Source organism: Frieseomelitta varia, unplaced genomic scaffold, assembly GCF_011392965.1.
Source record: "Frieseomelitta varia isolate USP_RPSP 00005682 unplaced genomic scaffold, Fvar_1.2 scaffold_152, whole genome shotgun sequence".
In the NCBI taxonomy this organism is placed as follows: domain Eukaryota; kingdom Metazoa; phylum Arthropoda; class Insecta; order Hymenoptera; family Apidae; genus Frieseomelitta; species Frieseomelitta varia.
Genome location: NW_025109217.1, coordinates 1,343,449 through 1,358,240, shown reverse-complemented (window position 1 = coordinate 1,358,240; position 14,792 = coordinate 1,343,449). Strand labels below are relative to the sequence as shown.

General features: G+C 32.6%; 3 protein-coding genes across 4 annotated transcripts; 2 read left to right on the top strand and 1 right to left on the bottom strand.

Annotated features, from left to right (window-relative positions):
* The first annotated feature begins 48 nt into the window (after window positions 1–48).
* Window positions 49–4,290, top strand: LOC122535369 (RUN domain-containing protein 1). 2 transcript variants are annotated; one of them, XM_043666851.1, is made up of 9 exons: window positions 49–446; window positions 534–627; window positions 711–878; window positions 1,262–1,442; window positions 1,515–1,609; window positions 1,696–2,454; window positions 2,509–2,624; window positions 2,698–2,792; window positions 2,875–4,290. In XM_043666851.1, the coding sequence occupies exons 1-9, from the start codon at window positions 298–300 to the stop codon at window positions 2,979–2,981; spliced, it is 1,764 nt and encodes a 587-aa protein (XP_043522786.1). In that variant the 5' UTR covers window positions 49–297; the 3' UTR covers window positions 2,982–4,290. The 2 variants fall into 2 exon arrangements, with proteins under 2 accessions (XP_043522786.1, XP_043522795.1); XM_043666860.1 differs by having other exon boundaries at window positions 53–446; window positions 2,527–2,624.
* A 2,494-nt stretch (window positions 4,291–6,784) lies between these two features.
* On the bottom strand, window positions 6,785–10,434 carry LOC122535362 (tyrosine-protein kinase transmembrane receptor Ror2). Its single transcript, XM_043666836.1, has 6 exons — window positions 9,743–10,434; window positions 9,488–9,678; window positions 9,165–9,426; window positions 8,845–9,087; window positions 8,443–8,666; window positions 6,785–8,236 (listed from the first exon to the last, which is right to left on the bottom strand). Exons 1-6 carry the CDS (start codon window positions 9,801–9,803, stop codon window positions 7,235–7,237), a joined length of 1,983 nt encoding a protein of 660 aa, XP_043522771.1. The 5' UTR covers window positions 9,804–10,434; the 3' UTR covers window positions 6,785–7,234.
* A 119-nt stretch (window positions 10,435–10,553) lies between these two features.
* LOC122535426 (replication factor C subunit 4) lies at window positions 10,554–12,430 on the top strand. Its single transcript, XM_043666947.1, has 6 exons — window positions 10,554–10,763; window positions 10,833–11,108; window positions 11,480–11,873; window positions 11,951–12,064; window positions 12,135–12,218; window positions 12,281–12,430. Exons 1-6 carry the CDS (start codon window positions 10,651–10,653, stop codon window positions 12,371–12,373), a joined length of 1,074 nt encoding a protein of 357 aa, XP_043522882.1. The 5' UTR covers window positions 10,554–10,650; the 3' UTR covers window positions 12,374–12,430.
* The last annotated feature ends 2,362 nt before the right edge of the window (window positions 12,431–14,792 follow it).

The window sequence follows — 14,792 nt, the reverse complement described above, 5'->3', positions numbered from 1 at the left end:
GTGAGGATGCTCCTTAACAGGCGCAAAATCGACAACGGCAAATGACGTTTCCACTCGCACACGTGCGCAGAAGTTAATTAATGGATTAAACGTGGAGAAGGTAGAAGACCGAGACGTTCCGATGTGTCGTGAGAGAGGCCAGATTTTTAACATATACGAGTTGAAGAGAAAGAAGTAAAAGAGAAAAATAAAGTTACGATATATATCAAAACGTTCGTTTCCGCGTTCGACTGCCGGCAACAAAGGAAATTCACGAATGCAGAGTAGAAGGCGATCGAGATCGTAAACAAGAAGAAAATGAGCTCTGGCGATTGCAAAAGCAGCGAGAATGAGGATATCGAAAATTCGGATGAAAGCGACAGACCGTCGGGCGAGAGGTGGGCGCCTGTTGGTGCAAACGATGGCGACGATTTTCCCGACGAGTACAAGTATATAGAGGTGGAGAAGTGAGTGTTTGATTCTTCACAGACACTGCTGTTTACATTCGTAAGCAACCTGCAAATGCTACAGTACATTTTTATGTTATCCATTAGTTTATCGTACGATATGGAGAGGCTGAAGATGCTTGAAGAAGAACAGGAGATGTTAAACTCGTCTCTCATTGCATTGACCACTCACTTTGCCCAGGTATCCGAGCAAATTTAAAAATTCAGCCTCATGTACTTTTCTGTGCAAATAACGTTTTAACACTTGAAATTCTACTGTCATAGGTTCAGTTTCGTTTGAGACAAATTGTGGATGCACCAACGAACGAAAAGGAAACGTTGCTCAAAGAATTGGAAGAGTTCGCCTTCAGGGGAATACCAGATGTTCCAAATAATTTATCGTTCGATAGTAGATCAATTACACCAACTTCTCCAATGTCCTGCAAGCAAAGCGTAAGCTACGCAAGAATCTATTGTACCTGTGTTTTATTTATTTCTTAGATTCATATTATCTTTTTTTTCACTTTTCCTTTTTTTATTTATTTCTTTCTTTATTCTCTATTCTCTGTGCATTTTATTCTTGTTTCGCTTTGCTTGTAAAGTATAAATATGCTTATAAATCTGTGATATGTTTTCTTTACTGATCTTGGATATTATTTTATATTTTGTACTAGAAAATAAACATTGTTATATAAGTTATCTGTAATAGTAGTAAGTTTATTAATCTTGTGTCACATGTGTTCTATTCCTTATTTAATTCCTGAGTATATGAAATGAATAGTATAATAACTAAGGAAGAGTAGTAGACTATGTACTTTGTATATATCATTTAACAGATATCTGGAGTAATAAATGATGTTGATGTTGAATCTAAAGTGGCATTACAAAAAACAAAACAAAAAGAATTAATATGTCAACTGAAATCTCAGTTAGAAGACTTAGAAAAGTATGCCTATGAAACTGGTAATGCCGATTTACCACAAAGTATGATATTAGAAAGGCAGAATATTATAATCAGTAAGTTTCAACTGTAATCCTTAAAATAAACAGCTATTCGATTTGAGACTTAAGATTACATTATTTTTTCAGACCATATAAAAGAAAAGTTGAATTTCAATGTTGATGATCTTTGTAAATTACCAGTTGATGACTTAAGATGGCAAGTAGATTATGCTATAAGTCAGGTAAATTGTTTTGCATAAAATAAATTGCTAAGGAAATAAATGTGAATGTGTTAAAAAGAAAATCAAATAAACGAAATTATTTACAGATTGTTAGCCCTTTAAAAATGAAAGAACAGTTAGTATCCCAACTGAAAACACAAATCGCAGATTTAGAACGTTTTATAAATTATCTTCAAGGAGAAGTCAGTACAGAAACTTTAGCTTGCACCTGTGCTTGTCCAGTGCATACCAGTGGTTCTGCTGGTTCTACTTCATATGCTAAAAAGTCATTCAATAGAAAAACAGAGGAGGAAAATAGAACGAAAACTTTGAACACTGTAAAAAAAGTCGTAGCTCTATTGCATATGTTCCTAGTATCTCAGTTAGGATGTGGTAGTGAACGAGTTCGAAGAAACTTTAAGAAAAAATCTGTACATAATTGGCGCGATTTACGAACAAGATTGGATATTGCTGTCGAACATGTTATAGAAACTATTGCTGAGACTGAGCGTCACCCAGAAGATGATGATATTGCTAATGAAAACGATTATGCCTCAGATTCAGATTCTATGTCGCATTGCAATGCTAGAATAACAACTGCTGTAAGGAAGCATCTAGCAACTTCCATACGTGATTTAATACAACACGGTTTAATGTCTGATGCGCGTTCCAGTAGTGTTGTACCATTCGTGGGATGTTTTCCCCAAAGAAATTCTTCTACTTATAATTTAATGCATGCATGGGAACTGATATTGAAGTATTATGAAATTAAAAATGGCCACCGTTACAATTCTAGTCCTGCACAAAAGTTATCCCAAAGTTTCAATCTTGATCTAGCAGGTGGGAGAGTTGTTTCTTCTAAACAGGTAACTATTCACAGCTGGTAACTTCCTTTACTAATTAAATTTGTTTCTTTAAAGATTTTGAACAATTTTCAGAGTTTATTAACCACAATTGGAAATATCATTGCATCACATAGTCCATACAAAAGGAGTTATGATTCTCATTTTAAAGCATTTATATGCGCATCACTCAAGTGAGTAAACATTATTACAGATTTTGTTGTGAAAACGAAGATTTGAAATTAATGTTTTCTTTTTTTTTTATAGTGCTAATAAACTTGTTGTTTGGTTAAGACTTATCTTGCAATGCCAATATCTTCTTGAAAATCATTATACATCGTGGAGTTATGTTGTAAAAACAGGTAATTGAAGTATTAAAATAAAATATTAACAACGTATTAACCATCTGTAATTGTAATATTTACGTGCTGTTATTACAAACAGGTTTCCAGGATGCATTCCACACTCTCGACCGCCTTACCAACTACAGATTTGATTTACCAGTTGACTTGGCAGTACGACAGTTTCAGAATATAAAAGATGCATTTTGATTGCAAAGAATGTCAATGATCATATGTACAAGGATATACAGAAACTTGTAGCAAACGAAAGACAAAATACCAAATACTGCAATTACATAATTAACAAATGATGTATTTTAACTTTACATTGACGTCAGAATAGTATATTATTTTTTTATAATTTTCAAGTATTAACTTGCAAAAAACATTCCCTTCGTCATTTTTTAAACAATAATTTAGTATTAAACAAGTTTTATCGTGCAATAATGTAGACGTAATAACTTAAAGTATCAGTATTTCAGACTTAAATTTTTCAAATTTAGGTTTTTAATTAGTTTATTTTGAAAGTATAAAATATTTTAATGCACGTAAGGAAGAAAAAGTGATCGCATGATGCATGGAAAAATGTCAATGACGATCTTATGATATAAATGCAGTAATTCTGCCTGACATAATATGGACTGAAATATATCTATACATTATTTAGTTCTTTTGAACTGCATTTTTAGACATTGCACATTCTTGGTAAATTATTAAATTTAAAATACTAGACTTTTGTTTACATAAATTAAAAAAATAATCTCGTAAATTTAAAACGAATTTATAAAATTGAAGAACGTGGTTTTCACTGTGATTAAACATAAGATCTTAATAGTAAATTTTATCACAAAGGATAAAAGAAATCATGTTACTTCACATTAAGAATTAATATTTATCAAAACCAAAAATTGTTTTTAGCACTCCATAATTGCAATAAGTTATTTCTCTGATTTTAATTTTAGTATCATTTTACACGTTGCAGTTAATAGATACATAATTTTATAGTGATATATCCGTGAAGCGGTAACTACATCTAATAACGATGTACTTCGATGTTGCAATATATTGTCAATACTTTATCTCTGTTGCATTTTATAGAATTTTATAATTGATTTGAATTTTATGTATAGTGTAAATGTTTAGTTAATTATAAAGAAAAAAGTATTTCTTGTAATATAACTAGTTGAAAAAAGAAGCGTCATATCATGTTTTTCTATATAGCAGCAAATTATTGTTTCTAATTTTATGAATATTATTTCATAAGGCAAACATATAAATTTTGAAATATGTATCTTATTAGAACATATGGATTGTTCTCAAGTAGTAATTTACAGGATATGCATATATGCAGATATACACGACTATTGTATCGCCTACATGAGATATTTCACATATAAGATAGTTTTAAGAATGTTAATTGTATTATACAATATAAATATCTGCTTTTTATATACATAATGATGATTTGACGTTAGTTTATTGAAAAAAATATGCGAAAATATATTTATGGAGCAATGTACTTGATTTTGTAATTCATTATCCTGATGTTTCATTCTTCTAAAAATAAAGAAAAGAAACTATGGAATATATGAAATTGGTTGTTTATTCCTTGTAAAAGTTGTACATCAGTAAAAGTTTCATAGCAGTTTTTTTTCAACATGTTCGTAGTATTTCATCGATAATTCCTCGATATTCGTAGTAATAAAATGCGCAATCTTTACTAGCTCCATAGTTAAACATGACTTTTTTTTACAATAAAGTAAGATGCAACTTCTGATTATTTCTTCCATGTGTATGAATTTTATTAAAAGTTTAAAATAGAATATCGAAGAATCTCGATGTGTTTACAGATTAGATTAGTTTGTTGTACATAAAATTCAGAATAGAGTTTATCATTGTCAATAACACATCTGAACTCAACGAAGTATATAATACCAGAAGTTTCTTGGTCATAGACAATACGTATCGTGTTCGTATTATCGCAATATTATATCACGTACAACTCTACTTATACAGGATACAAATACACAGATGTAAGAGCACAGACTTGGTAAAAGTTTTCCTCTTTTTTTTTTTTTAATCTTTTCTTCACAATATAAAAGTCCTATATAAAAAGATTTCTGGAAGAGCATTTGAACATTGCATTCACACTTTCTGCATATGATATATCGTATTTGTTAATGCTCAACCAAATGAGTCAATTAATTATCTTTACAAATCAATTGGACAATGACATTCATTAGTTACACATACATATCTATGTACTTAAGCAGAATGGTACATTCACAAATCAATATGCTCTTTGCAACATATAGGATTCTTGTGAAAATACTGATGAGTGATATATCTATTGGAATGCAAATGTAGTGATAAACAATAGTATTAAACAATTCCAGTATGAGAGAGATTAAATTATATTATAAAAACTGTAATAAAAATAAAGTGTAATTAAAGAATTTCGAACTAAATTCTGCTCCATTTACAATAACATTTTTCATTTAATAATATTGTATATGTATAGAACAAATAATATTTTAAACTAATTCTATGTTACAAGTAAAACATTCATTTAAATACAGCACAATAATGAATTACTTTCATACCTTATGTGTAACAGTTGCACAGTATACACTCACTTAATGTTTTTTATCTTTTTACTATAACATTTGTCATAATAGCTTTTAATATTATTTTTCGTACATTAAACAGGCTATGTTTTTTGGTACAGCAACGATCTAACATCTAACAATTAAGGACAGTTTACATATAACGTTGCTAAATATAAACCCATTTTTTTATAGCCAAATTGTTCACATAGTTATATAAATTCAGTGTCTGTCTTAGGCTTTAGCAAAACATTGTTATTTTTCTATTTGCTTTATATATATTTATATATAGGAAAGTTCGTCTGTTTTGTGTAACATAATGTATACTTTTAAGGTATTTATGCTCTGAAGAAATAAAAAGAATATTGCAAACATATTTGCTAATACATATAATTACACATATAACATGTATTTTTATAGTCATCTGATCAACTAGCACAACTAAATATTCTTGTTCATTTTCGTATAGAAAAGTATAAAAAAAAAAAAAAATAAAGGATAAAAAGTGTATTTTATATTATTTGTAAATACAGATAATATAAAAATTAAAAAATACATTATCAGTCTTTACATTTATAATTATAGAAATAACAACCATTAAAAATTTGTGTAAATGCATTCATAAATATATTAAAATGGAAAATGATATCAAAGATCCAGGATCCTTATTATGTAATTATTGAATCTTTTCAAACTAAATTTTTTGTTTTGATAGGACGTTAAACAAATATTTCAAACATTAGTGTATGGTATAAGAAAATTTCATGAAATTCTTTAAGTAGAGCAACAGCAATACTGTATCTTTTTATAAGCATACTTCTAATTTTTGTAAATATAAACAAGTTGATATTAATAGCAACACACAAATTAATCTATCATTTGCTTTGAAAAAACACATTTAATTTTAGATTCTGATTACTTATATAATAAACATTCTATAATTATAGTAGTACCACTGAAATCTTTGTATTGTTATGTTTTATTCTTAATATTATATTGGACTATTATGAAGATGTCTTTTAATGGCAGTTAGTAACAGGATGTATTATTGCAAAATTCGTTGACGGAATGCATAAAATTACAATAGGCAGAATGCAAATGTAAGATCGAAATTTGTATGTACAGAAAATTACTTTGAAACTCATACAGTATTTTAATTACATGTATGTATTCTACATCATACCAGTCTTCAGTTCTTTAATCTTGATATAGATTTAAATAAATTATTAATAAATAAACTTTTAGCATAATCTAAAGAAGTATTATGACAATTATTTTAAATAGTATTCAAATATGCAAACACGATTAAGAAAAAATTTAAAATATTTCATTTTGTAAAGAAAAAGATTAATTTAGTAATATATATGTATATTTACAAGAATTGAGTATAAATAAAATAGACTAACTCCGATTATCAATATGACTTGATGCATTCATGCAATCATTCTTGTAAATATAATAATAGGCAATATGTGTTACTATTAACTGCAAATACGATTAAGAAACAATTTAAAATATTTCATTTTGTAAAAAAAGATTGATTTAGTAATGTATACGTATATTTACAAGAATTAGATATAAATCAAAACTGATTCCAATATGACTTGATGCATTCATGTAATCATTCTTATGTCAAACATAATAGTAGCCAATATGTGTTACTATTAACACATTTTTCATAAATATTTCGATTAATTCATTTAATAAGGCTACATAACAAACGTAACAAAGGCAGTTGTGTATAACATGTAGTATAATTTACCACTTACTTACCTTTACTTTTCCATAAATATCACTTATTTCATAATTATATGAATATATAATTGAATTTTCTTCAGAGACAAATTATTATCAGGCTCAAACATGAATACGCAATGGTACGCTATCCGACTTATTTTCTGCTTCCAGATTGTATTTTATAGTATCGAGGGTGTTATAAATTGTTCTGAAAGTAGGCCTATCTGACGGTCTTCTGTTCCAACAGAGCTTCATCAGATCATATACCGCCGGCGGAGTATTTTCAGGGCACTGGAGCACATTGCCTTCTTTAATATATTTTACAACTTCTTCATGCGTCATTCCGTAATAAGGTTGAAGCGCAAAACTAAATATTTCCCATAAGCACACCGCGAATGCCCATACATCAGATTCGACGGTATACTTATTGTACAATATACTTTCTAAAGGCATCCATCTAACTGGAATAGCATCTTGTTCATCACCTTTGTAGTAATCTTGTAAATAGATTTTTTGTGACAAGCCAAAATCTGCTATCTTTACGATCATTTGGTCATTGATCAAACAATTTCTCGTTGCAAGATCCCGATGAACGAATTTTCGATCCGACAAATACACCATTCCTGATGCTACTTGAAGCGCAATATTAATTAAATCCATATGTGATAAACGAGAATCTGTGAAATGTTCGTCCTTTTCCAAGTTTCGAATAATATAATTGCCTGGTGAACAAGATCGTAAAAATTCATTCAAATCACCGCGACCCATGTACTCGAAAAGGAGACACATTGGTCGGCCTAAGGCGCATACACCTAATAATTTTACGATATTTGGGTGATCAAATTCGGCGAGAAGGCATGCTTCTCGTTCAAAATCTTTTAGAAGATCGTCTGACGCTTCTTCTTTTAACATCTTTACAGCAACATTGGTGAATTCTTCACCTGGAACGAGACCTGGCGCTTTTGCTTGGAATACTCTGCCAAAAGCGCCCTGTCCCAAATCTCGAACGTAAATGATATTATTCCTTGGAAACTCCAATTTTTCTAATTTCGGATTAAGTTGTGCGCTCGTTTTATGGTATGCATCATTGCTCGGTAACTTGTCCAAATCAATATTGACATACTGGAAATTAATATAAATGTGTATGTCAATACATATATGTGTACAATATACATATTATATATATAAATATGGCAACATACATTATCTACTATTAATATGAAGATTGATTTTGAACACCAGACTCAGTAATTTTTTCTGGGCATTATATTTTTAAATCACGTAATTTCGTAATGCATTTAATAGAAATTAATAATTTTTTAACATACCTGATTATCTGTGGGGTTATATCCTTGATGTCGTTTATGTAATTTGTGACTTAAAATAATGGATAATAAAGTTCCTGCTATAATTACAAATCCCAATGAAGTCAATATCAATATAAACATTGGAGTAAATAATGTATCCATTATTAAATCTTTAGGATCAATCTCTAAAACTTTGCTTGTTACATTATCTGCATTGACCCTTTCAGGACCAGATGTTTTTTGGGCTGTAGAAGTTTTTTTTCTTATTAATTATTATTAGTAAAAATTTTAATAATTATTAATAGTAGGAATCTACATTTTCTGATATTTTTATGAAGAAAATTAAATTAAATTTATATCAAGATAAATTGAGAAAGATGTACATAATTATTTATTACATTGCACAAAACATTAAATCCATACCGCATATAGGAATATCACAATGTTGCCATCTAATATTAGGATCCATGGTGAAACACCATGGCATTGGTTCATCTCCACCTGCATTTCTACAATAATTTTCTCCAAAACGAATTTGAGGGAAGACATCTGGTGGTCTATCATGACTATGTGGTATTTGTGCATTCCATGACTGACAATCCAAACCTAGTTTTGTTTTATTTACTTTTCCCATGTAAAATCTACCATTGCCTTTGACACAGTCGTCTGAAATAATACAAAGATTAAAAAGTGAAAGATGCAAATGCTTGACAATCACTCGAAGCACTTTAAGTTTGTTTTACATGTGACAAGTTCTTCATTCATATCAGTCAAATGAATGTGAGAACAGGTCATTTTTCCTTTAACTATTTTTGGCAGTGATTCACAATCTGGTAATGTGAAATGTCCTCTTGATCTGATAAAGATGTCTCTCTGTTTGTTATCCTCTATCATTGCCCAGTCATTGAAACAGAATTGATGACGTACTGCCATACAGTCTTCATAACATAATGGTAGACCAACCGAGTTATGGCACCGCGGAAAGGCATACATACATAGCATTTTCTGAAATAATATTTTTTTTTTGTACCTTTTTATATTTTTATCGATTCGAGATATCAATTACCTCTGCAGCAGAACGACATGGTTCAACAAGTCGTTGTATCAATTCCTCCCATAAATTAGTTGTGATACGTTCATTCAACCATCCTCCGGGATTATCGTTGGAATCATTGAACCACACTTTCCCAATTCCAGTTAGATATTTCTTACAAACATTTCCACTGTATGGCGCACAAAAACCTTGTGACTCAGGTTCTGTGAAAACAAGAGAGTCAGTGATACTTCTCCTAAAATTGCAAGTTCAGAATAAGATACATACTGGTTTGTGCAGAACTAAAGTGCAAAATGATTGCTACCAGGGAAACAATCCAGAACATCATTATTTATACATACAACTTGAAAGAACGCCAAGAAAAAATATATCACATGTTTAAATAAAAAAAATTCATCTACATAAAAGATACACTATTGACCGGCGTTCATTTAATTTATACTAAACCGCATCAAATCCGTAGTATAAATTAAGTATTTTTTCATGCACAATCGATTCTGATACTCCATTCTACGCGCTAGTTGAACTTCCACGCGTTTTGTCAACGTATCCGACGATCGCGGGGTGAATGTTACAATTATTGATTCTAATTTTTTAAACTGTTTTCGACGGGAGGCCGTACGATAATTTAACAAAAATAAAGTCAATGAACCGAGTTATAGTATCGAGCACATAATTCGCATGGCAACTACAATCGAACTGTCCTGAGGAGAGTCTTGTTTTTGTCTATCATGTGAGCAATTAATTAATACAGCCAATTCTCCCCTTTATTTACAACATTGATACGACGGACAAATGGTAAATTTGCTCGTTTTGTAACGAATGTAAGTAGTTGCTAATCTAACAGAAATTTGGAACTAGGATAGCGTTTGTATTCGATAATCGAACGATCGTTTAACTTTCTTAAATGTGTATTTTTATTTTCAACGATTCGTATGGTACATTAAATATTTACATATTGTAAATATTCGCAAAGGAGTTAATGAAGTCGACAATAATTGATTGAAAACAATCGCAAATCTGTAATATACGTAGTTGGAATAAGGGCAATTTGTTTTAGAAAATTTCGGTCCTAATGTTGGTATAGTATAGTTGAAAGAAAATTGCGCGGGAAGAAATACCGTTATACCGGTTAAAATTCATTTGTTGCAAAAAGTTCAGGATATAAAGGAATTATGCAGGCTTTTCTAAAAACTGGGAAATTAGGGCCTGGTGATTCTAAGAAGGCTTCGACTTCACGTTCGAAAGAGGAACGTAGCAGTCCTGCAGCGCCATGGGTTGAAAAATAGTAACAACGTGCTAGTATAACCTAAATTGCACAGATTCTCTAAATTGTAAGATTTTATTACTTTCACAGTCGACCAAGAACTGTAGAAGACGTTGTGGAACAAGCAGAGGTAGTAGAAGTATTGCGACAATGTTTGAAGGGTGGAGATTTTCCAAATCTGTTATTTTATGGCCCACCTGGAACTGGCAAAACAAGTACTATATTAGCTGCGGCTAGGCAATTATTCGGTAGCCTCTACAAGGAAAGAATATTGGAATTAAATGCTTCTGATGAAAGAGGTATCCAAGTTGTGAGAGACAAAATCAAGTCTTTTGCACAGCTTACGGCAGGTGGTGTGAGAGATGAGTATGTTTAGCATTATTTTTTTTTCCTCGTATAATATTGTTTTAAGCCAATGATGTTTAAGTAAAAGGTTTGAGAATTACAATAGAGCTACATATATGGACCACTTAGTTGTAATCAGGAATTGCAATTAAGTTTTTGCAAGTCTTATTACCAACTGAAAAACAACGTGCTTTGTGTGTTATCAAAAGTAATGTAGTTTTAAACTTTTGAGTAGCAGACAACCAAAAGCAGACAATTATTTACTTACAATGGTCTTGTATGTCGTTCTTGTAATTTCAATGATAAAGGCACAGATCTGAGACTTGTTATATGTAAAAAATTATAAGTTAATCAGTTAAGAATTTGCTGTAACAGCAATGTTTCTTTTTCAGTGGGAAAAGTTGTCCGCCTTTCAAAATTATCATCTTAGATGAGGCAGATAGTATGACTAATGCCGCGCAAGCTGCACTCCGTCGTACTATGGAAAAAGAATCACATAGCACCAGATTTTGTTTAATTTGTAATTACGTATCAAGAATCATAGAACCTTTGACTTCTCGTTGTACGAAATTTAGATTTAAGCCGTTGGGAGAGGATAAAATCGTTGAGAGATTAGAATACATATGTAAAGAGGAAGACTTGAAAGCAGAAAAGGTTGTGTTATTAAAAATTGTTGAAGCTTCAGGTGGAGATTTACGACGCGCTATAACATGTTTACAGTCCATTACAAGATTGAAAGGCAAAGGCATCGACATTACTGTTGATGACATCGTTGAAATTATTGGGGTAATATACAGTTTTATTTTTAAGTAACAAATATTACTTTATTACATAACTATTGATTTTACATAATATAATTATAGATTGTTCCTGACAAATGGTTGGATGATTTAATGAATGTATGCAAAACAAAAGATTATAGTAAGGCAGAAGAATTTGTCGATCAGTTTATGTTGGAAGCATATGCTACGTCTCAGGTGATCTTTCTTGTTTTGTTATTTATTATTATTTGTACAGATTATTTATTAAAATTTCACATTCCTACAGGTTATTGAGCAACTCAGTGAAAAAATTATATATTCTAACGAATTAACAGATCAACAGAAAGCTCTCATCGCAGACAGACTTGGGGTAAGAGTATAAAATGATTTAATTAAAAACAATACACGATACTTAATTTTGCTTATTTTCAGGAGTGTAATTATAGGCTGCTAGATGGCGGAAGTGAATACATACAACTAATAAATCTTTGTTGCGGTATTATAAAAGCTTATGAATTAGTATAAGCTTATGAATTATCGTTTCAAATATCTATGTTAATAAATATTTATTACCTTTTCTACGATTTTCGTTTCAGTTTACGTTTGAAGAACAAACTGAAGTTATCGTAAAGTGAAACAACATTAATAACGTCGTATTTCCTACTCGTGCTCAATTTCCCTAGTACTAATTTTGTACTCTTGTACTTTGTGTCAAAAAAATTTCCTGCTTTCATACTAGACATCAAAACGAAAACATTACAAGAATAATGCGAATTTCTTATCCTATAAATACATATGAAAAGTATCGGTAATCGTTATTAGGGTTGTAAAGCAAAATTTGAAATGCACCGATGACAAGGACCGTGAATCTAGGGAAGAACCTGTTTCCAAAATCGAACAAACGCAACGTCGCGCGATCTATCGGCAAGCAACGACGACGCGACGGTTTGAGAGCCACTGTCATCGGCGTGTAGGGGCGTCGTTGCTGCGTGCAATGTGTATCGTGTAGGCGTTGGCGAGGAGGAGACAAGTCGGGGATGTGTCCGTAAAAAACTTGCGGTTTCTGCGTACTCTGCCGCACGTGCACGTTTGAAATCGTGTTTCGCGGACGAGCGAGTCTCGACGAAATCACATTGCGCGGCCACATCGGTCGAAATTACATTGCAAACGGTTCTAACAATTACAGGTCAAGAAAAAAAAGTGTAGCCAGTGCTCCGTATATATTCTTTCGTCTCTTTGAGAGGCCACGTACCCTGCGTCTCTATCACGGCCTCACGGACGTTCAAGACGCGAGCAAACAACTTGGACCAGAGAAATCATCCGTTTGGCTCCACGGGAAGAAACGACGCCCGTACCAGGATGCTAGGACGTCTCCGAAGAGCCATTGAGTTGATCGGTGTTACTCGCGTGAATTAATTTCAACTCGGTTTGCGGCGAACGAAGGCGAAGCCTCAAAAACGGAAAGAAAAGAAAGGAAAGGAAAGGAAGAAAACACAGGAAGGATTTCTTGCCGCGGAAACAGAGAAGATAGAGACGGAAAGGCGACAGGGAGGAACCCGAGGAGGGAAAGAATCCGACGGGGAGCGTGTATACGGGAGATGTTCGGAATCTTGAGACGAGATCCTGGTGCGGGAGGATTTCACTATCAACGATTGCGATCGAACGTATTATTATCGCATAGTGGATTTTTCGGCGTATGAGGCAGCGTTCACCGGTAGGTTCGCGAGTCTCTCTCTTTCTCTCTCTGTTGTTCGTGAACGAACGCGGCTGACTGTGTGTGCGTGTTTTTCCCGGCGAGGAAATCTCTGCTTGTGACGGCAGTGGTGTCTGCTGGGCATGAGATTTCATTGTCGTCCAGTCGACATATTCTCGTCGAACTATCAGAACCGAATACGTGCCGCGCTGATCGTGTGTTTTTTTCTTATCGCGTCGGTCAAAATAAATAGCCGGCTGTTGTGATTCTGTATTGAAACTATCGACGAAGAAATATACTGTTTACGTTCGACAAGAGGAAACTATTTTTTAGCAGAGTGGCTTGTTTCTACGTTTGCCCCACAGATTTCAGAGTACTGAATATTATTGTCCACTATTGTCCACAGACGCGTAATCACGTCTTTTTCCTCTCGCAAAAGAAAATCGTAAATACGCACGGGAGCTTGTTGTTTTGCTTGCGTGAAGGAACGAAGTGGTGCGGAAGAAAACGTGCAGTGGACAGAGAGAGGGTGGATGACACACACGGGACGCGTATCGGCCGGCCGAGGGAACGAACTTGCGGATTCGTCGCCGGTATATTACGTTGTGCGACGAAGCTTCTTGGAATGTGACGGGGAACTTCCAGCGTGCAGAATATCGTAGAAAAGGTGAGTGATTTCAATAGCAGCGTGTTTGACCTTTCGTCAATTGAATTGATGAATTGTTTGTATTGTACGAATTCGTCGCTAGAGGAATGTTTTAACCTAGAATCATTGAACCTTGTCAAAATACAACTCGCAGGTCAAAATTCGTGCATTTACTATAAACATGCAAGTGTTGATGTTCAAGTGTCGAAACGAAAACACGGTTGCGTATATCTGTTAATTTTTGTTATTTTCATCCATGAAAGTTCTAATTAACTTTGTACAATATACTTTGAAAAGCCGGTTGCTCTAATGTTAACGGGACTGTGCTTTCTAACCTGTAAATGCTGTCGCGTAAAAATAACATCAATAAGCGCTAGGTCGTAAAGGTACGCGACTCTTACATGATCTCTATTTACATGATTCGTACAATGATCTATATTACAATTATTAACATCTAAACTAGAATATTGATCCCGAACGATATTTGGCTACAATACTGTAGCTTGAAAAAAATTCAAATACAACGACGCATATTTATCGTTGCTCACGTAATTATCTTCAGTTCTCATTCCTGTTTCTGTTTTACTTACTAATCGTGAATGGAG